The 21,844-nt window shown below is 35.6% G+C and overlaps 1 protein-coding gene across 1 annotated transcript in view; it reads left to right on the top strand.

Moving 5' to 3' along the window:
• The window catches only part of LRP1B (LDL receptor related protein 1B), a 1,542,074-nt gene that overhangs the window by 740,513 nt on the left and 779,717 nt on the right, over positions 1–21,844 (top strand). Inside the window, exon 7 of the mRNA XM_081143443.1 lies at positions 4,372–4,534. Coding sequence (XP_080999569.1) covers positions 4,372–4,534 — 163 coding nt within the window. The remainder of the gene's footprint in view (positions 1–4,371; positions 4,535–21,844) is intronic.

Consider the following 21,844-nt stretch of genomic DNA (forward strand, 5'->3'; position numbering starts at 1 on the left):
TCCTTGAAGGGACCTGTTAGACAATGGTCTAGTATGACATTAAAAGGATATGGAAAATTCCTTTATATTTTTTCTTAGCAAGATTTTGACTTTTATTCTCAATAATTTATGGCATGGACCACTTTATTTAATAATACATGAGTAGGTGCCCTACCCAGTTTGGCTCAGCAATTAGAGTGTCGGCCCACCAACTGAAGGGCCCTGGTCCAATTCTCATCAAAAGCACGTTCCTCGGTTGCAGACTTGGTCAGGGCGAGTGCGGGAGGCAAGCAGTTGCTGTGTCTCTCTCGCATGGATGTTTCTCTCTCTCTCTCCCTCCTACTCTCTCTGAAAAAGCAATGAAAAAATATATCCTTGGGTCAGGATTAAAATAATAATAATAATGATAATACTTGAGTAAGTATATTATTTTGCTACACCTGCCATAACAAAATATCACGAACTGAGTGCTCAAACAACAGAAATCCATTTTTTCACATTTCTGAAGACTGGAAGCCCAAGATCAAGGTGCCAGCAGGACTGGACTTCTCTGAGGCGTCTCTCCTGGGTTTGCAGATGGCCTTTACTCTGGTGTCTCCTTGTATCTCTTAATCTCTTTTTAAAAGGACAACAGTGGCATTGGATTAGGGCCTACCTTAATGGCCTTATTCTGATTTAATTATCTCTTCAAAGATTTTATTTTCAAATGAATCATATTCTGAGCTAGGAGTTAGTACTTCAAAATATGAATTTTGGGGAAAACCATTGAGTCCATAACACTAACTACACATATATTTTAGTGCATTAAGAAATATTTAAGTTCTATATTCACCAACTCTGGCAATTAATTAGTTGCTTTTGCATGATGAAAAATTTGATGTAACATTTTATTCAATTTATTCAGTTATAGATTATCAATTATAGATTATCTAAGTGTTTGTCAGCTTTTGTTGTTCTTGTTTTTATTTTCCTCATTAATTTTAAATTTGTTTCCACTGTGTACAACTTTAAATTGTTAAACCTAAGAAATATTGTTTTAGAAGTTAATAGTTACTTATATTTATATAATACTTTATCATTTTCAAAATACTTTCAATGTTTTTATATTATTTAAAATTTTACCAATATTTATACTTAGATTATTTGGTAGATACGAACAACAAAGTAACCTTTGCTTTTGGCAATTAAGAAATTCTAAGTGACTATAATAAGAGCCATTTCAAGAGAGCGGTAAAGGTGAAATCCGAGTGACTTTGGTTGAAGAATGAATAAGAGTTAACTAGAGAACATAATAACAAGGACATATTTAAAACTGTTCTAGTAACAGTGATATAACAAAGGTCTTACTACTAAAAATTTAGAGATTTCTTGTAATGTCATAAAATGATTATAGCTATCTTCAGCAATTTCTGATGCACTTTGTTATACATAAGAAAATGAAAATGTAATACTAAATCTGTTTTCTAGAAAAATTCACCTCTCTCCTAAAACTTTCAGATCATTTTAGCCAAATTTTCTATTTCTATCAGTTTACTTACTTGAATTATGTCTAATTGCCTAATTCTCCAATCTCAATAAAAATTTCATTAAAATCAATTATAAGAAAAGAAACCAAACCAATTCCTACAATTACTAAGTGTTTGCTAAGTATCAAGTTATGTAGTGAAACCTTGCTCCTTCAAACATGGGGAGTTGTTAACAATACCTATTGTTTCAGTAGCAGAGACTCTTTCTGCAATGATACTGAGTTGAAAGAAGGTGTGAATGCTGTCAAACAGACCTTTTGTCTGAAATTACAATTGCATAGACTAAACCATCTGCATGCCTAGAAGGAGAGATGGGTCATTGAATGTACTCTGGCACATTATCTGAATCCAATGTATTTATAAAGACGATTGAAACAGTGGGTTCTGTGCTGTAGCTGATATACTATTACAAAAATAATAAAAAAGAAAACAAAGCAAACATTTACAGATTTCTAGAGGCAGAGAAATAGTTCATATTTTTAAAAAACTCTGGTTGCTGGACTGATTGAGAAAAAAGTTTGATGTGGGGTGTGTGGAACATTTAAATGCTTATGCTTCCATGAGGACTGTGTAGTTTGGGAATGAAACTGTAATGGATTGTTTGAAATGTGTATCTAATGAATGCAGTATCCACTTTCTGCTTGTCCTTGTAAGGACATTCCCACAAAGTTGCTGCTTTCTCTGTTTTGCTTGGACAATATTCCATTGAAAGGTTAAGGTCGGTGGTTGGTGGCAGGCTAAATAGCTGTCTCAGATGGTGGAGAAAGAAAAATTGAATTTATTTAAGGAAAGGGCAGGGGGGATGGGGGACATCCAAAGGAAAGGGCTACACAGCACTGAGTCAAAGGGTGTTGGGTCCAGGATGGCAGCAAAAATATACTTGGGACAGTGAAACCAAAAGGAGCATAGATGAGGCAATAGGAGAGCCTAGGCTGGGCTGCTTTGGATCCCTGAGAAGTCAGAGAGAGGGGGGGGCTTGGAGACAGGTTCAGGGGGTAAGCCCTGGATGAGCTGCCACTGCCCATTGCTCCCCTGGTTGCAAGTCTCCTGAGGTCCCCTCGGGAGGGAAGAAGAGGGATGGAGATGGCCCTGGATTGCTCCCCTGGTGGGGAGCGTGCATTGGGTCAGTCTTAGCGGAGGTCCCAGGGAGGTGTCTCGATAGAATATTCATCAGCTTTCCAGGGGTGCTCTCTCAGGGTCATGGTCTCCACTGGTTGGTGGGTGCCAGGGCCCAGGGTCATTAGTCAATGTAGTTGGCCCTGAGACAGCCACAGGTGCCACTTGTCTGGTTTTGCTGCTTTTTTGGGCCTGGAGCTTTCATACAACTGAGGCCTAGACGTTATCTTTAGGGAAGAAATGCCGAGGAGGTCTAAAGCACAGGACCAGCGATATGCTGGGGGAGGAAACGTTCCCCTGAGGCCAAGGTTCTTGTTTTCTCAGTTTTGCCCCTTGCTAGGCATCCGAGGCTTCCTGCTCTGGTGAATCTCCATTGCTGGGTTTCTGTACCTGGGCTTGTGTATCTGGCCCACTTGACAACCATTATGACTGATAATGATGACACATGCATCTATATTAGTCTTCCTGTTGAGAAAATATCATTCACTGAATCAACATGTTACTAAGGAATTCTTTTGAAATGTAGAGTTTGGAAGAATGCTTAGGTTCAGATGGCAGAAGGAAACTCTTCTTAGTCAATGAATCATCAATCCATAGTGAGTTCAAGCAAGGAGGTATCAAAGTATAACTTCCATACATAAAAACATGACTCATAAAACTTAGGAATGATTAAAAACCAGAAATTTATTTATTTATGGGATTATTGAGGGAACCAGTCTGATATTGCTGCTCTAAACACAACAGTGGAATTAAATATTTATAGGTATTTTAAAGAAACATAATGTTTAAATAAGATTTGTAGGTTAGATTTTAAAAAAATAGTTAATGGTGTGAGTAATAAAACCATAACTTTTGGGAATATCTTTTCTACCAGAAAAGTATCTAATTAGCATAAAATTTCACAGCTTGATCAAAGAGAAAATATTCAAGTAGAACACTTGTGTTTTTCTAGAGCTACCATTAGCTATCTACATTTTTTTAAATTTAAATTTGAATTAATTAAAATGAAATACAATAAAGATTCAGGTTCCCAGTTATACTGGCCACATTTTAAGTGCTCACTAGACACATTTGGCTGTGCTTTAGTGAATAGCACAGATATAGATTATTTTTACCATTAAAGAAAATATTGCTAAACATTACCCTTCTAGAGAATTAGTTAATCTTTGAGCAAGCCTGTTTGCAATGCCTACATATGTCACTGAAAGAACATTTCACCCCTCCTTCTGCTTTACTTCAAAGTTTTGGATACATTTTGTAAACAAAGTGTCTTATGGATCTCCCTTTCCACCTTCCCCACCCTTCCTTTTTGTAACAGAAAAGGACCTGAAAATAAGTATTTACTTTAAGTTCACAAAAAAATGTTGAATCCTCCTAGTACTAAAGAGTTGAACTGTGTCATGGAACCAGTTAAAACAATTGGGTTGAATGAACTATTTTGGGCAAATGCAAAAACTAGTACGATGTTATTGTAAATACCTATATTTTAGGATTTATAAACTGTTCATCTATTTGTATGTAGGTCATGCTCAGTCCTTAGAAGAATGTAATCAAGAAACAATCGTTTTTTACAGAATACTTAAATCACTTTATTGGCATAGGAAGAAATTGTCTTTGCAGTTTTATATCATAAAACTGGCTGTACTTTCTAAATGTCCTCTCTGTGATGGTTTGGGGAGACCCGTGTACTCTTTGGCTTATGCCACTAGACCTGCACCTGGGATTCAGTGGCTTTGCGTGTGTTTTTCAGATGTGGAACACATGGCGATTGACTGGCTCACCAGAAACGTTTACTTTGTGGACCATGTCAGTGACCGGATCTTTGTTTGTAATCACAACGGGTCTGTGTGTGTCACCCTGATCGATCTGGAGCTTCACAATCCTAAGGCAATAGCAGTAGACCCCATAGCAGGGTAAGTAAGACATTCTTGTTTTGAGTTTTAGATGGGAAATAACTTCCATTAAAAAAAAAAAAGAATCAGAGTCTGACAACAGCTGTGGAACATAAGACTATAGGTTCAATAAACTTTTTTTAAATGTTGATTTTAACAACTGCATTAAAGGAAGGAAAAAGGGTGTGATTTACCATGCAGGTGCTGAGAAACACCAATTCCTTAACACATCAATATTACAGGCCTAACCTGAGACAAAAACAACCTGCCACCTCCCTAGGGTTGCTTTGGAGTCACCAGAGAAGGGCCTTAAGATAGTTTTCCGTTAGAGAGAGGAGACGTTAACTCTACTTAGCAGTGGACCTGAAAGTTAGCAAACTTCAAAAACGTGACTTGAAAGATATACTATTAACAGACTTATGTCCAACAAAACACTTAGTATTTATAAAAGGGGTATAATTCTGTTCAAGGTACTACTAAAACATTAAGGTCACATTGTTAGTTGACACTAATTTTTTTTCTCTAACTACTGATATGTATACATCCTATTATTATAGAGTTACTGAATTCATTAGAATCCACCTTCGCTTCTTTTTTACTTTTTTTTTCAATCTCACAGGTCAATTTATTGGTTAAAAAGAGATCTTCTCTGAGCTTCTTTTAGCTAAAAGCTCATTAATATTTTCTAATATTTCATTATCAAAATTAGTCATAAATGCTTAAATTATTTGTTACTTTGTTCATATGATTAGAAAATAAATACACGGATTTTGCTTTAATTTTACAAATGCTATTATTAGAGGGGAGGGGTAAAAAATGTAGAGTCCTATCAGTTTTAGGCCTGTCATCCTCAGTGTTAGTCAAGGATACTGTCAAATTAACAACATACTCTACAACTTTAATTGGAGGGTCTGTTGTTTTTTCAGAGGTAAGTTGTAGCTAAGATTTGAAAACTGGAATTGTACCCCCGTTATTGTTTTCATCATCCCCAGGCAGTTCAGGCTGAAATGTCTCATGGAACCTATTCTAAACTGCCATAAGCCTCCATTCAATAAATGGAAAATATTTACTGAAGAAACAGCTGTCATCCATATGTGGACTTTTGTCACTCTTTACTTAAAGTCTGATTGAATATTAAGATGCATCATCACAACGGTTCTGATTCTGACAAGAACAGCTTGCCTGTAAGAACTTTGTTAGGAAGGCTGTGTAATATAATTCTTGAATGTAGCGCTATTTGTATTTGCAGCAGATGGTTCCTTGACTCAATCTGACTGCAGTGATGCTTCATGAGACACTAGTAAAAGAAGTTATATTTAAACTGATTTGTCTGAGTTGTTGGATAAGAGTAGTAAGAAAAAATTGGGAATTTACAAATGTGCTAACAACATTCTTTTGGCATTCTGTTGAGAAATATATTTGCCTGCGTGTTTTCCCTGCATGTGTTAACTGAATTTCAAATTAGCCCTTAGACAGTCTTGTCTGTCAGAAATGTTAGAAGGTGAGATTATGGTATTTCTCCCCTCATTCTACTCCTCTTAGCTTTCCCCATACTTAAAAGCAAAGATCCAGACAACCTTTTCAAATAAAACTGCCCATCTGAAATATATATCTATTAATACCATTTCCCTTTCTGTGCAGCAACATATTCCATGTTCCCAAGCTTCCTATTTCTCCCTGTCATTACATGAAAGAACCATATTTTGTCATTTTTTGTCAAAGGAATTAGGAATAGAAAACCCTTGCATTTGTTCTATGCTGGATTCCTTTGGGCCTAGTGACTGTTTAAATGTAACTTTGTCATGTATCATTTATCATAATAAGCTCTTCGAAATTTTTTGAGTTTCCTCTATCCCTCTAGCACAATTTTTCAGTAGTGAATCATAGAAATCAGAGAAGAAAAAGCTCTGCTCTTTTATAAATATAGGCCTATATGTAAGAGAACACTTTCAAATATATTTTACTTTTCTTTTAATCTCAGAAATTTGACTGGAATTAATGTGATGCTGTCTAGGGAAGGAACAGTAGGTTTTTTTCTTTAGCTTTTCATTTAGGGTCTTCTCAAGAGTAATTTGAATAGTTGAGACAAGGACAGGCTGTGTGACCCACTAAAGGGGAAAGGTACCACCTACCTTTTCTCTTACCTTTTCCTAATTGTATGGGGTGATGTATCTTTGGCCTTTTCAGTTATAACTTCAGTTGGGAAACATCAGAATGCATTAAAAGTTGACCTGACTCTAAGAGCTTGACCTTAATAACTGTGAGAATAGAAGAAGATTTTCATTGAAAAAAATATATTTTACTTGGCTATGCTTTTAACTTCACTTTCTCAACCTTCTTGTCTTAGTTCTGTGTGTCAAAAATGTTAAATGGTGAAACTATTGTATTTCTCCCCTCATTCTACCCCTCTTAGCCTTCCCCATTCTTAAAAGCAAAGTATCTTTGCTCCGTTTTTATCGAAGGACACTAACAGTATTATTACCATTATCTCTATGACATTTTTAAAAATTGTTCTTCCTTGATTGAATATAGATAATTCATTTTTTCTGGACTCTAAATACAACTTGATCCAAGCTCCAATCCAAATCTTGCAGGAAGAGATTGTTAATAAACCTTGTTTGTTCATTCTCTTGCGTTTTAAGATGTTGACATTGACTCATTAATTCTGGCTGTTTTTCTGGGCATGCTTCTTGAGATTTTTCTTTTACCTTTCAAAATTTATCAATATTTATTTCCAATTATTCCTTAAAGAAATTTCCAAAAAAAAATTTTTATAGAGTCATTAGATTTGGAAGGTAGCATAGAGATCAGAGTCCAAACAATATAAAGAATACCACTTCTGGTGGTGGCTGTTTGGCTCTGCTTGTTCAGTGATGAAGAGCTCGGTGCTGGAGTCACTCCCCCTGAGATCAGATTCCAGTTCCACCAGGGACTAGCTGTGTGATGTTGGATCGTCTTTGTATCTGTTTTCTCACCTTAAAAATGGTGAATAATGTTAATCTTACCCTAACATCTTCTGAGTTGTAGAATATGTGAAGCTGTCTTCTTCCTGCTGCCTCAGAAATAACTACTAATGTGTTCAAGATTTCTGATACCATTATGTCTACTACAAACCTTCGTAAAATGGATTATTTGATATAGACTAAATTTATTATATAAGAAAGTACTGAGAAAGAGGAGGAGATATGAGAAAAAAGTGGTATAGCCTGGGAATAAATATGAAGTATATATATAAAGGAGGTTGTAGGAGAAAACTACAGGTAACTCTGGTATAGAGAAAGTAGCAGAGGGAACATTATTTTAATAATTGATTTTGTGAAAGGTGTATTTGGATTACTTGCAAGGTCTTTCAAAAGAATGAAATCCCTTCGTAGTTTTATTTGATATTTAACCTGTATATTTTAATATGACATCATTTCAATAGTAAACCATGTAGTGTTTGGGTCCAATGAGGGTTATAACTGGGGACAGGAGTGGAGCTAGTTTATAATTTTGTTTCTAAGGTGTAGCCCTGAACTTCCTATTAAATCAGCACACTAAACTTGAGACAAGAATTCATTTCACCATGAACGTCAAATTGTTACAACAATATTGAAAAAAAGACAGATCAATCAATCCTAACCATGATAATTATTAGAAAAACAGTGTAAAATTAGATGTTTTCATGATAATACCGGTTAGAATTGAAAATTTGGAAAAAACATATTTTTGAGGACTTAGGGTACCATATATAGAACTCAAAATCAATGCTATATGGGATGCCTAAATTAAGGGAGAGGGGAAATCTCCTATGTCATGTGAAACAACAGAAATTGAATATTTTCCAAGTACAATGTATCCCCTTTTTCTATGGAAGGTGGACTTTTGACTTCTAGACAGTGAATGATAGAGTGATCTTAGGATTTGTTTGTGAATCCATGACCCCATGTTAGTTCTGAGGGGAAAGTGTGTTGTCTTTTTTGTTCTCTGTAAGATCAGGCCATCTACCAGGAAGCAGAGGAGTAAAGATCAAGTCTCAAAAGTTGAATTCACACAAGAGTGATTGACAGTATTTAATAGTTAATGAACGCTTTCCCATCACCCAGTTGGATCCTCATTGTTGGTGAAACCAATCATGGCTGAGGAATTAAAGATAGAATCAAAGTTAACAGCCATCAGGGAGCAGGACTGACTAATGAAATTCTAGTCTGAGATACTGTGTGAATGTGGGAAACTAGAAATGAAGCAAGTTTGCCTGTGTCTGTGAAAGGAGTTTTGTAACAAGGAGATCCTTGGGATAAACACCAGGTAGCTCACTCTGTTAGGGAGCTCCGGGAGGCAGCCCAGGTTCCAAGTTAGAGCCCACGCTTATTATTCACTTGCAATACGACATAAGTAGGATCGTCACAGTTCATTGGCTATTAAACTCCTCTGACTACACTGTGGGCAAATTAAAACTACAATTAACCACTACTGATTGATTTGAAGATATAGATGGTACTGAAGGTTCTATGGATTTGAACATGAGTAAGCATGTAAAGATGTGCCTCTATGTACTCTTTGTCTCCTCATAGAAGTGTCAGTCTTAGAGGGTCTCATGCTCACCTGCAATTTGTGACTGCTCCTAAACTTTTGAAAGTCACATTTACATTTTGATAGGTTGAAAATTGTCTTGACTTTTTAAGGAAGAGCTGCTCTAGACACACAAACACACACAACTGTATTTCTATAGCTGGAGAGCTAGCTAGCTAATCTTCCATCCTCCTTCACCATGTCAAGATAGCCAGGTGACAGGTTTCCACAATCAGATACATCTCTCCATTGTTTAAGGAGAGATCTGCTTCTTATAGTGGATGTGAACATAGTCACCCGCAGAATCTTCTTGCCTATTCCTCTCCATGAGAAGAAAACACAGAGGAAAATAGAGACATTCCAATAGCTCCAATGACCATTCCCCTGAGTTTCTGTATTGACCTTCTGTGATTTCTCTCTTGGACATCTTGAACTTAAAGTTTCTTTAAAAACAAAACAAAACAAAACTGATAAACAAAATGAACTGCTAAAAGTAATTTTGTGTTATTACAGCATCTTTTAAAGAATCTCAGTCCCACACATAGGAGTGGTACTTAGGTGGGTTGACCTCTGAATTCACCTCTGTGAAGGAGAGTGCCAAGGGATCTATTTGCCCAATTCTTCTTTAATGCAGCACAATGACATTCCAAATCCTATAAATTTGTATGAATTATTTAGGAAAGTTATGAATGTGTTTTTATATCCATAGCAATAAATTCAAGTGGCTATCATTATATAACATTAACTATATTTCTATGATTTTATTTGCCTATAATCTGTCAAAATATCTTTATGCTTATTTCATATTTTACACTACTACTACCTTCTCTTGGTGAGTCTAGCATTCCTGCTAGAGATTTATCTAAGCGTTAGGCATCTACCTATCTTAGGCCAATTTACTAAGTATCTCAGGAGCATCACCAACTGCTACTTTTCATTCTAAAGTTGCTTTTAGGAATTGCTGATGTGAAGAGGCAGACAGCATGGATATGCCCACATGTGTTTCATGGTCTGCACTATTTTGATTCAAATTAGTGGTTCAAAGGCTGACTTAAGAGTAAAGATCTGTATTAGTTACTTTCTATGTGACTCAAAGTCTTCTCATTAATTACCTTTGTCTAGATTCAACCTCTTTCCAAATTCCTCTCCCGATCTTTTCACATGTAGAGGTTCACATATTGCATTATCTTTAATTATAAACTCCTTCAGTTGCAAATAATTTTCTATTATATTGATAGTAGCCTGGGAATATGGAAGAGCACCTTGGAGTGGCCTATGTTCCGTTCAACATTTACTGGAATCTTAAACCTAAGTTGTTCAACTTCTACTTTGTTCTAGACTCATATCATTCCTTAAGTCAAAATAATGCAAAACATTCTATATGTATATTTGTCCTCTTTGCTGGGGGAATTGGAGGAAGATGGTAGAAAGTTATTAACTTCTAATAATAAATAAGTAAAAAAAGACCAAAAGGTACCCACTGCTAATTACTAGGGATGTAACGTACAACATGATGACTACAGCTAACTCTGCTGTGTTATACACAGGAACATTGTTACGAGATTTAATCCCAAAGGTTCTCATCACCGAGGGATTTTTTGTTTGTTTTTCCTTTCTTTTCTTTTTTTTGTATGAGAAGGTGGGTGATAGCTAAACCTATTGTTCTAACAGCTTAATGATATATTTCATTTAAATGATCAGGTTGTATGCCTTGAACTTATACAGGAATGCATGTCAACTATTTCTCAATGAAACTAAAAACATGTGGAATGAAAAAATTTTGTGCTTAGGTAAACATTTAACTGCAGATAAAATGTGCCCTAACAACATCATAAAATAATTTAATGTTTTTTGATAAAAATAATAACAATAACAATATTTGTTATTGTTCTTCATAATGATTGAATATAGTTATGGTAACATCATAAACAACCAAACTATTTAGTAAATCTCTAAATCTTTCCAAATCTGGTTTAGCATGGCATAAAATGAAATTAAGAAGTGACATAAAAAGTAAAATACTTTTGCTTTCTGGAAGCCTTCAGTCTAAGTGGCAAAATGAAACTCAGAATTGGGAAATTAACTAATTTGTAGCAATACCTACTCTCATAAATTAAATATGGGGCTTATCTAAAGTGTTTGGAACTCTACAATGACCAAAAAGCCTCAAAATTGATAATATCTCTAATTCACATTTTTAAGGAAGCTTTAAAAATATCCTGTGTTATTTTTATATTATTTATTGTATTATGAATTTAATTCAGTAAAGTTATTTCAATTGTACACATGCAATTTAATTATTTATCAGTGAAAATGACTGCATTAGACAAATATAATTTTTATAGGATACACACTGAAGTTTAAATGATATCAATAGAATCCTTCTTATAACAATTGCATTTATTAGACTAATGATAGTTGCTTTTATAAATGCTAAAATTACAACAAGACACAAATAAAATTATGTTTTATACTCAAATATGAATACAATGAAGGTGTTATAGGTTGGTGGACAGCTTCTTCCATCTGATGATTCTGGAATGAAATTTCCTTCCATTTTGTGGCTCCAGAATCTCTTAGGGCCTTGGAATATTCTGTTCTCAACTGTTAGAAAGAGAAACATGTTGAGGATATATAAAAACAGTTGCTTGCTCACGACACCACCATATTATGGAAGAGACATCATGCTTGTATGTGTGTGTGTGTGTGTGTGTGTGTGTGTGTGTGTGTGTGATGTGTGTTTGTGCCCTGACCTGGAATCAAACCTTCAACTTTTTAGTGTAGGGGACAACACTTCAACCAAGTGAGCCACACCAGCCTGGGCAAGAGCTTGCATTTTTAATGACTATCTTGCCATTTCTACCTGTGTCTTCAATTCTGGCTGTCAAATACTCATAGGTAGCACTCTAACTATACATAGAACACACTACATTTAGGTCAAAGTAGAGGAACTCCAGATGTGAAATTCCCTCCATCATGTCCTTTTGTGGTTTCTTGCTGTACAGCAAATATGAATCAAAAGAAAATATATCTGTATCCACTGTCCCTCCACACTCTATATAAATGGATGGACCAGTGATTGAACAACAAAAAATTGCTATTTGGAACCAAAAGACTGGAGGCATACAGCGGTCATGGCACAGAGCAATCATGAAATCCTGCCAGGCGAGTAAAGTGAAGACTTTCTGTCCGGGTGGCTTGGAAGTTACCTGTCTAGTGGCTTCTTTTCCCTGCAGTATTTCTTCCCCTTGTCCACTGTCCCCTTTCGTCTGCTTCCCCTGGGAGGGCTTTTCTAGTCCCTTGTGCTCCATGCGATAGCTGAAGTTAAAAACGGGGAGTATCTTCCCCATGGGGGCTCTAGGCATTTCAGACTATTTCTTGTTCCTTTCATGTCCTTTTAAGGTTTAAAGAGACAAAGGGTTTTGTTTTAAGGTTTAAAGAGACAAAGCTCATGGCTTTTGTGGTTATAAATTCCCTTGAAAATTAGTAGAATTTTTATTTCTTTTTCTCCCATTACTTCTGTGTTACAATAACCGCACTCAAAGTTATATTTTAGAAATAATGATCAGACCCAATTTATTTCTTTCCCCCTCACGCTTCCGGTTTCCTCTTCCATCCTGTTAGTATACTTTGAGGTCCGAAAGCGATGCTTTAGTGGGAAGCAAACGCCTTTTGTCTAAAGGCTGAATTCCCCTGTTTAATCAAGGAGTCTTAATTGGCTTTTGTTGCTCAAAGCCATTTTCAGGATTTTTTCTTATTATTCAAGACCTAAAAGCAGTTGACTTTTCCAAATCTGGGGAGCCCAGCTGTGGACTTGTTCTATGCTCTTTCATTTACTTTGCAACCTGCCAGCCAGTTCTAACCTACATTATTTTCTTTGGTAACATCTTGCCAAAGTAAGCACACAGCTTCTAATATTATGCTTTTAAGTGTCTTCCCTTAAATCCAAAGGCTCAATAAGTACTAGTTTTTCTTTCAACGTATTTCCCAAGATACTGCAAATGACATTTTAAAAAATGTTATTTATTGATTTTAGAGAGAAAGGAAGGAAGAAAGAGAGAGATTTGTTGTTCCACTTGTTGATGCTGACGTTGGCTGCTTCTTGTATGTGCCCTGACCCTCAACCTCGATGTATAGAGATGATGCTCTAACCAACTGAGCTACCTGGCCAGGGTGCGAAATACATTTTTTTATCAAATATTTTTGACCTTGAATATTTTCAGTCCTGAACAGTAGTTACCCTGCTGCCCCCTTAGCATTGGGCCACTGGATTTTAGGTTTTCACGAAGGCAGTTATACACTTGTGGTACCACCTTCTGAATTTGTTAGGGTAACTAACACTCGCTGCTGTGAATTTTGGTGGATAGTACAATAGAAGTTTGCCTTTTGTTGTTGGTAGAATCCAATGAATGTGTTCCTAGTTATCAGGCAGCTTTTGTCCAAGTGGTGATTCAAAGATGGAAGCTCTTGTGGTTTCTGTATCCTCTAGGGCCTCAGAATCCTCTGATTTTTTTTACCAGAGAGAAGAAAGGCACATCTGCTTTATTAAAACTTCAGCTCAGCCGTGACCTGCATCATTGTGGTCACATTCCAGTAGCGCCATCTAGTCACTCTGTTACATCTGGAGTCAAGGGGCCTAGAAAATATGGTTTCTAGCTGGAAAGTTGTCAACCACTCCACATTTTGGAAAGGGGCGAGTGTGAGTTTCTGGTTAACAGATGATTCTGCCACTGTAACTACTATCTGATTTTATTATCATTATTATTATTATTACTATTATTATTATTTTGCCTTTTGGTTACTAACAAATTAAAAGCAGAACAAGTTAGCATGTCAAAGCCTTTGTTTTAAAAATCGTATTTTAAATTGGGTGGGTTCATCTTCTTCCAAAGTTTTTTACACTTCCCAGAAAGCTCAGAATCAGGTTTATCATTTTATCTTGAATGAGCCATTTTTTTAGATTCATTTTTCCTCTTGCTTTACAAATCCAAATCATCTATTAAAAGTTTCCCTTGAAAATATGTAATCAGATAAACAAGTAGATTATAACCTGACCAATGGCTGAAATAACAAGCATCTTCACATTGGGGCAATTTCTTTAAATAACTGGTTCCAGAGTCTTAGAACTTAAATATCCTCTTCTTTGAAAGGGTGAGAAACACCATGAGAACACTTTATTTTCAACTCTTTTTAGACATCAGAATTATAATTATTCTTCTATTTGTGCCTTCTTAAGATTTTACTACTACTTACAGAAAGTCATGTTTTCCAGATTGAGGGTCTTGGATTTTATTAGGTGCAAGCTAGGTTATTATTTATCTTTTGTTTGTTTGTTTGTTTGTTTGGGAGCATACTCTGAATAAATGCAATGTTTTCAAAAATTCTGAGAATGGAGGAAAAAACAGATTGTGGGGGTAAAAGTAGAGGTAGAAGAGAAAGAGAAGATGGTTGAAATAGTGCAATAATAGTATGCTTCAGAATGCTCTTGACATTAACGAAGATCATAACTCCAACTGGCTTAAACAATAATTTATTTTCTTACGTGAGAGGAAGGCCAGAGAAGAGCAAGCTTGGCTGAATCCGGGCTTGGTTGAAGTGGTGCCACGATGACATCCTTAGGGGGCCGCATCCCTTCCCTGTCTCCACTTTGCCGTCTCCTGCTACCTCCTAATTCCTTTCTCCCCGTGGCCATAAGGTGCTGCAAGTGGGAGCTGAGGGAAATTGCTTACTTTTTCTCATGCAGCAGGGAAAAGAAGGAAACCTAAATATGGACCCTAAATCTATGACTTCAGCCTGAATGGGCCACATACGGTTGCGTCCTCACGCCTGGAGCAGTACCAGTCTCTGGGAGAGAACCATGCGCTTGCTGTTTGGATTTGTATTCGGTAGAGCCCATCTCAAGATCTGGAAGTGGGTTCGAGCTCCCTAAGTCACATGGGCTTTGGCGGTGGTAGGTGAAGGGGAATTATGGCTTTCTGAAGATAATCTAACTTCTGCTAAGAAAAAAAATTGAAAAAAGTAAAACATAATTTTAGTGACAATGCAAGAGAGATGTATGGATTCAATGTCATGGAGTGTTTCCTGTGGAATGTGAACTACTTGAGAGCAAGACCGTTTTCTTCCTGATGGATACTTTGAGGTTCTTTACCAAAGTAGTGCAAACACTAGGTTAGAATGGTACTGGAGGCGGTAATGATATAATGGTGATGGGAAACAGGACCTTGAAACTGCATCGGTAACAGCAGCGAAGGTGAGGCTTGCCTCAGCAAGGCAGTTATTGAAACCCTGTGGCGATCAGTCTCGTTTTTTTTGTTTTTGTTGTATCTTGAAGCACGTTAAATTTAAAGATCAATTTCTAATTTATTCCCTAGATAAAGATCTCAGTGACTTCCTAATAAATAAGACAGACAGACAGACATATGTTTAGATTATTGAAGATAAGAAAATTTCTATTTAAAAGGTAGGCCTAGCTGCTGGACACTCTGCCTTCTATTGATCCCGTTGCTCTTTAGATCTGCATATGTTTCTATTATTCAAAGACAAGAATAGGATGAGCAGACTGATGATACATAAGCTTGAGGTTGCTTAGTACAGAAAATATTTTGTAAGCCAAGCCTGTTTTTTTTTTAATTAATTTTCAAAGTTACTTTACATAATAGATTACATTTATCAGACAACTTAATATTGAGCGATTGAAATAATGTTAACTATATTTTATTAAAATGATATTAAGATGAATAATAGTGACTATCAATAACTCACAAAAACAACTTTGTGTTGTAATGATCAAAACCCAAATCCAATGCTTTCAAATGAAATAGGAATACTTATTTTAGCCAGTTATATTATAAATAAATTTAAAGAATTTGTGTCCCTGCATTAAACACCTGTAATTAATAGTATTTTTTAAAACTTATCTCTGAGCTGTGGCATTTCCTGGGAGTAGTCCTATTGAAGGTTTGAATTAGAAAGGACATTACACTATATATTTGCCATAATATTCTTCGAGTCCATGTTGTAGAAACATATGTAAGCCAGCTGAGACCAGTTATAACAATACTTTATGGAGCATCCTGCTCTGCCCCTTTGTCCTTGCGGGGAATTGAACCCGAGACCCTTCCGTGTGTGGTCTGATGCTCTGATCACTGAGCCATGACAGCCAGGGCTGGATTTGGATTTTTTTGGCAGTGGAGAGTGTAGTGGTATCTTTTTCTGTGCCGTCCTGTCTCCACTCCACATATGAATCTGGTTGATGTACTTGCTGCCTCCTGTTTTTAATTTTGATACATTAAGTGATGAAAGCTCTAACCTTTGTCCTTAGGAAGAACAGATTCTCTTCTTTGCTACGCGGCCACTATAATTCTGTTGCTGCTGGCCTGGTAATTTCTGTTACCCCATGCTACTGTACAGGAGGATTTTTCTGAACTCTCCAGTGATTTTAAATGGGGGGGGGTAGGGCACAAAATGTCAAGATTATTTAATAATCAAAATATTTTACCCCCATTCTTTACTTACATATGGTCCATATTTTCCAACCAACTTTGCCTCACTTAGGGCGTCTATGACAAAATGCCATGGAACCTCATGTCTATTATGATTACTACCAGGGGATTTTGCAGGTACCCTATCTGCCATGCTCTTTATAATCCACTTACTTGTATTAATCATTTATTCCTCACAAAAGCTTATGTAATATCTGCTATTTATTATACCCATAACATAGGTCAGGAAACCGAGGTGGGGGAGAAATAAAGCCCAGTTGCCAAGTAATGAGGTTAGAATTTGAACCAAGAAAAGTTTGCTGCAGGATTCCTGTTTAGTTATAAACTTCTGGACAGAGTAATTTAACTAAATAAAGAGTATACACATAAAAGTTGCTATTTTGTAACAAAATATTATCATTACTATTATTACTGTTATTGTAATTATTTTCTCTCGTGACCTTTCCTCTTTCGACAGTCTGAACTGCAGAATCGTGTCTATAATTTTGCAGTTCACGGTTTTAAATTTCAATAGCGATTGAGTATAATAGTTCCCTGTCTTGCAGAGTGCACTTCACACTCTGAGTAACTGACTCATTTTCTCCCTAAACATGGATATACTAGAAACCACTGGTTCACTTTCTAGCAGATGGAGAGCAATCCTATTTTAATGCATGTCATTTTCAGTAGATGCAAGCTGTCGGATAACTTCTGGTAAAACAGGATGCTGATTCAGACATTTATTTTTAGTGGCAATTGTTGACACGTAGAATAGCCCACCCAGATGACAATATGCCATATCGCTTGACTCAATAGATAAATATGCTGAAATATTCTTTGTCATTTTTCATTTTAGATTTCTGCTTTAGACTTCTTACTACACACCCTACTTCTAATCACTTCCCTTTTAGTAACTGTTTTTGTGGGGGTTTTGTGTTTTAAAGCCATTATACTTTTTTTATTTAATAGTTATATCTTAGGTAATTTTAGTTCTCTAATATGAGGCATCATATAAATGATGATGAAAGCCTCTGGCAAAAACAGATTTTTAAAAGTGATGGAGCTGAATTAACACTTACAGGTCCATATTGGTCATATATGACTAGTGCCTGCTCTGGTGAATTGGTACCTATTTTATATTGTTTGATAAGTATTTTAACACCACTAATGGAAAGAAGAAAAGAACAATCATTGTTACTACTTATTATGTGTAGCAACTGGGTGCTTTCTAGGGCCTCTTTTGGTTTATTCATGTAAACATGATAATTGGAAAATATAATGGGAGTGAGATTTGGGTAAAATTAAAAATGCTAAGTTTTCACTTCAGTTGTACATACGCTAAAAATGGAACAATAAAAATAATATTACTCTGACTCCTGCACAAGAATGACCTTTGTGGAGCATCTCATATATTCCATATATTTTTTTAAAACATATACTTTATGTTGTTTGCTTATGTAATGACAAAGCAAGTGTTGTAAAATATTAAATGCGGATTCTGGGTGAAAAGTTTATGGGAGCCTTTTCTATTATATTTACAATGTTTTATAATCCTGAAGTTATTTAAAAATTTTTAAATTAATATTTTGAAAAATTAAAAGTAAAAATAAAGTAGCAACCAGTCTTTTAAATTAATGTGTTTCAACTAGATCTGGATGAACCCTGGCAGGTACTTCTGAAGTATAGAGGTTTCATGTTTTATGGATATTATATTATAAGTTTTGGATTTGCAAGTACTAATCTAGACAAAAATTATGTTGTTTAAGTTAGTTGGCCAGTGATTCACTGAGGAGGTGACATTGAAACGTTACCCAAAGCATAAGACAAGAAAATTATCGAAAGGAAAGTGGGATTATATTTAGGGAGCAGGAGGAGCTTTGTAAAAAGAGGGCAAACCCATTGCCTTGAGGAGAGAGAGGGGCATGTGTGAGAAACTGGAAGAAAGGCAGTGTGGTTAAAGGCTGGGGTGGGGTGGGGGCTGAGTGGAAGGAGACAAAAGGGGGGTAAAAAGGCGGGCATTTGTAATACTGTCAACAATACAAAATAAATTTTTAAAAAGTACAAGGAGAAGAGTGGCTTAAAATGAATGTGGCAAGAGAGGCTGAAACTGAATCATGTCAAGGCTTCTAAGCCAGGCTGGCATATTTTAAACTGAAGAGTCAGTGGCCAGATTTATAACTAAGAAAACTGTGTTATTATAAAATACTTTGTGTGGGGGGTGGAGGGTGGGCAGGAGGGCAAAATGAGAATGGAAAGATTAGTAATGAGCCTGTTTCAATAGTTTAAAATAGATAATGGTTCCTTGGACTAGGGCAACACGTACATAGATGGAAGAAACGTATTTTTAAAACTTTGTGAACATATTTTGTGTAGAAGAGATTCACTTTATTAGAAATAGCTATGACCAAAACATGAAGAACAATTGTTTGCTTAGCATTTAAGGGAATATTAGACACTTGTTATAGTGAGCATTGGATTAACTAAGACTTCTAATTAAAAATGATTTTATTTTTAAGTGAGTGAGAATATGATCATGATTATTTATATAATCACAAATTATATGGGTTTTTTAATTTCTTATTTTCCATTATAAGCTCATTTAAGTGGAGATAACCTACTGAAAGAATGCTGTTGCTCTTATTTTCTTAGTGATTCAATTATACTTAAAATGATTAATAAAAATTTTATTTATATTAGTAGAGGTTGATAATGTACTTCCTTAATGAACAGAATAAGTGAATAATTTATTTCTAAATTCTGGATATTATGAGCTTCTAAGTGGTAAATGTATAGATGAAAAATTATTAACTCATATTGCTTATAATCATGATATTCCATAGGGATTGGTGACCTTTTTGGTCATATAATAAAATACGAGTATTTCATCAATACTATTAATATTTCACCAATGAAGAGTTAATAGAAAAAAGACAATCAAAAACTGAGGAAACAAAAAAAACAAAAACAAGAGAGTTGGTGAGGTGGAGGTACAACTAGTACACTGGGAGGAGCCCTGGTTTAAGTCAAAAGATTGGCTTCCAGTTCTGGATTTGGGAACCTTGGTTAGTTCATGGCTGGTGGTTTCTAAGGTTCCTTTCAGCTCCCAAATTCTGTGACTTTTCTGAAATGTACCAGACATTATAGCTCTCCGGCTGCTTTTATCTAGGTGGTCTTGTTCATTTCACATTCTCGCTGCACAAGGACATTTTTTAAAAATCAGGTTTAAAGAATGAATTGTGATATTTTATTGTCTATGACTGTTATTGGAGTTTATTGGGGAGGCAATTGCTTGGTGAGAATGGAAGCTTCAGATGAAATGTGATAAACTAGAAGCAGGAGTGAAATGACTAAAGAGCTGAGCCATTGAGATGGTGGGTCAAATAGAAATAAGAAAATAATAGCAACAAATTTAGTTTTGTTAGTTGAGCAAGAGAACATTATAAAAGTGATCAACAAAGGAATTCTAGACCAGCTGCTCCTATATTTCCAGTTGTCTTACCCCTTCTTAGAGTGACTGTGTCCTCTAAATGCCAGCGTTTATTTTCTCTCTAATGAGGCTATAGGGAATTTAAAGCTGCTTCCCCAAACCTGGATTTCAGCAAGTTCTCTTTTTTACTATCACAGGAAGAAATATGACCTCCAAATAAGCATTATTATAATGACTACAGGGAAAAAACCTGGGACTTGGGTTAGAATACTTTGGGCTGAGTTCTAGTTTGGGATCCTGCTATTTATATTTATGAAGCTATGTGAAAAACCACTTATCTGACATTCAAAAAAGCATCATTTGTAAAATGTGAACAATTTTAACTGTTGTATTTACCCTCATTAGGAAACTATAAGAATTAAATAAGGTAACATATAAAATTGCTCTGTTATCTAGAGAATGTTAAGTGTACGTTAGCTAGTTTTTACTGTTCATTCCTTTAGCCTATCTAGTATGACCACTGATGTATACAGACACAGATTAGAGGATTTTTTTTTACCACTATTAGTCCACTTTTTATTACCATAGAGAGAGTTTAATAATCATTGAGTTTTTGAGTTTTATTTCCGCACCCAACACTAATGAACAAAAGGCAAAACAAAACAGAAGCAAAACTTCACAAAACTCTTAGTTCTTCCAGTGCTGCAATAAGTTATTATGGAACCATTAACTTCTCTGTAAGATTTGTTTCCCTAATTTTCATCTCCACCTTTGCTTCCTTGTAGATCATTTACTGATTCTCTTACTCATATTCTGAATTCTGTAAATGTCACTCAATTCAAATGAGAACTGGAATAGAATCCAATAGTTTATGAAAACAGTATAGATTAATGCTTCTAGGTCTAATTTTGTTGCTTATCAGATATAATGTAGATTTTCCACAAAAACAGCAAGGTAGCATCAAAATTCGAATGCTTTTTTAGAATACTCCCAATGCCTAATATTAAACAGGTCCAAGATATATTATTCTTCTGCAGAGTCTAATCATTTTGAATTGGTGCCAAACCAGGGTTTGTAATCTTGACTTTTCCTAGGCATCTTATAATGCAGTCCAATGCAAATTCACAAATTATCATATATCCAAATGGTCATCGGTCAGCAGAATCACCTTACAATGCAAAATAGTATTATTACAAGCTTGAGGAGTTTTCATTTATTTTATAAAGTTCAATTAAAAATATACCTTGTAATATAAACTTTAATTTCATGTCATGGAAATGTGTGAATTTATTTAAACAGAGAAACACTTATAAATATGCAACTTAAACATACCTGTTGGGAAATGAGCTGTTTCCTTTGTCTAAAAAATTAGGTATTTTTCAAAAGAAAAGCTTCAGACCAGCTTTTCTGTTTAGGAGATTATTTAGGTGGTTATTTTAGGAAGCAAGAGTGAGAGATGATGGGTAAAGGAAGGAGGAAAAACCGACACAGACTGTTATTAAGGCAACTGCAGTGAACTGGGGCTTCATTCTCCTTAGAATTTTCAGGGAAGGATGTGGAATTCTTACCAGAACTATCTGCCTGACGATTGACCATGACAAACTCCTTCATTCTACTAGTTGAGAGTTGCCCTTGGTGTGTCAATTTTCCAAGCTCATATATGCCTATTGAACAAGATTTAGTTTGCTCAAGGTGAGATACGGTCAATATGTGGAAAATAAAAGCTAATTTTTAACTGCCCACCACAGATTCCACAGGCAGAAGCCAAGAGGAAGCATGGCGTGATATCAGATACACTTTCATATGCCGTTGTCACCTGGTGGTAAACCGCTTGTAAAAACACTGTTTAAATCATCCAGAACCCAGTATTAT

The sequence above is a fragment of the Miniopterus schreibersii genome (assembly GCF_964146895.1).
Source record: "Miniopterus schreibersii genome assembly, chromosome: 7".
Classification (NCBI taxonomy): domain Eukaryota; kingdom Metazoa; phylum Chordata; class Mammalia; order Chiroptera; family Miniopteridae; genus Miniopterus; species Miniopterus schreibersii.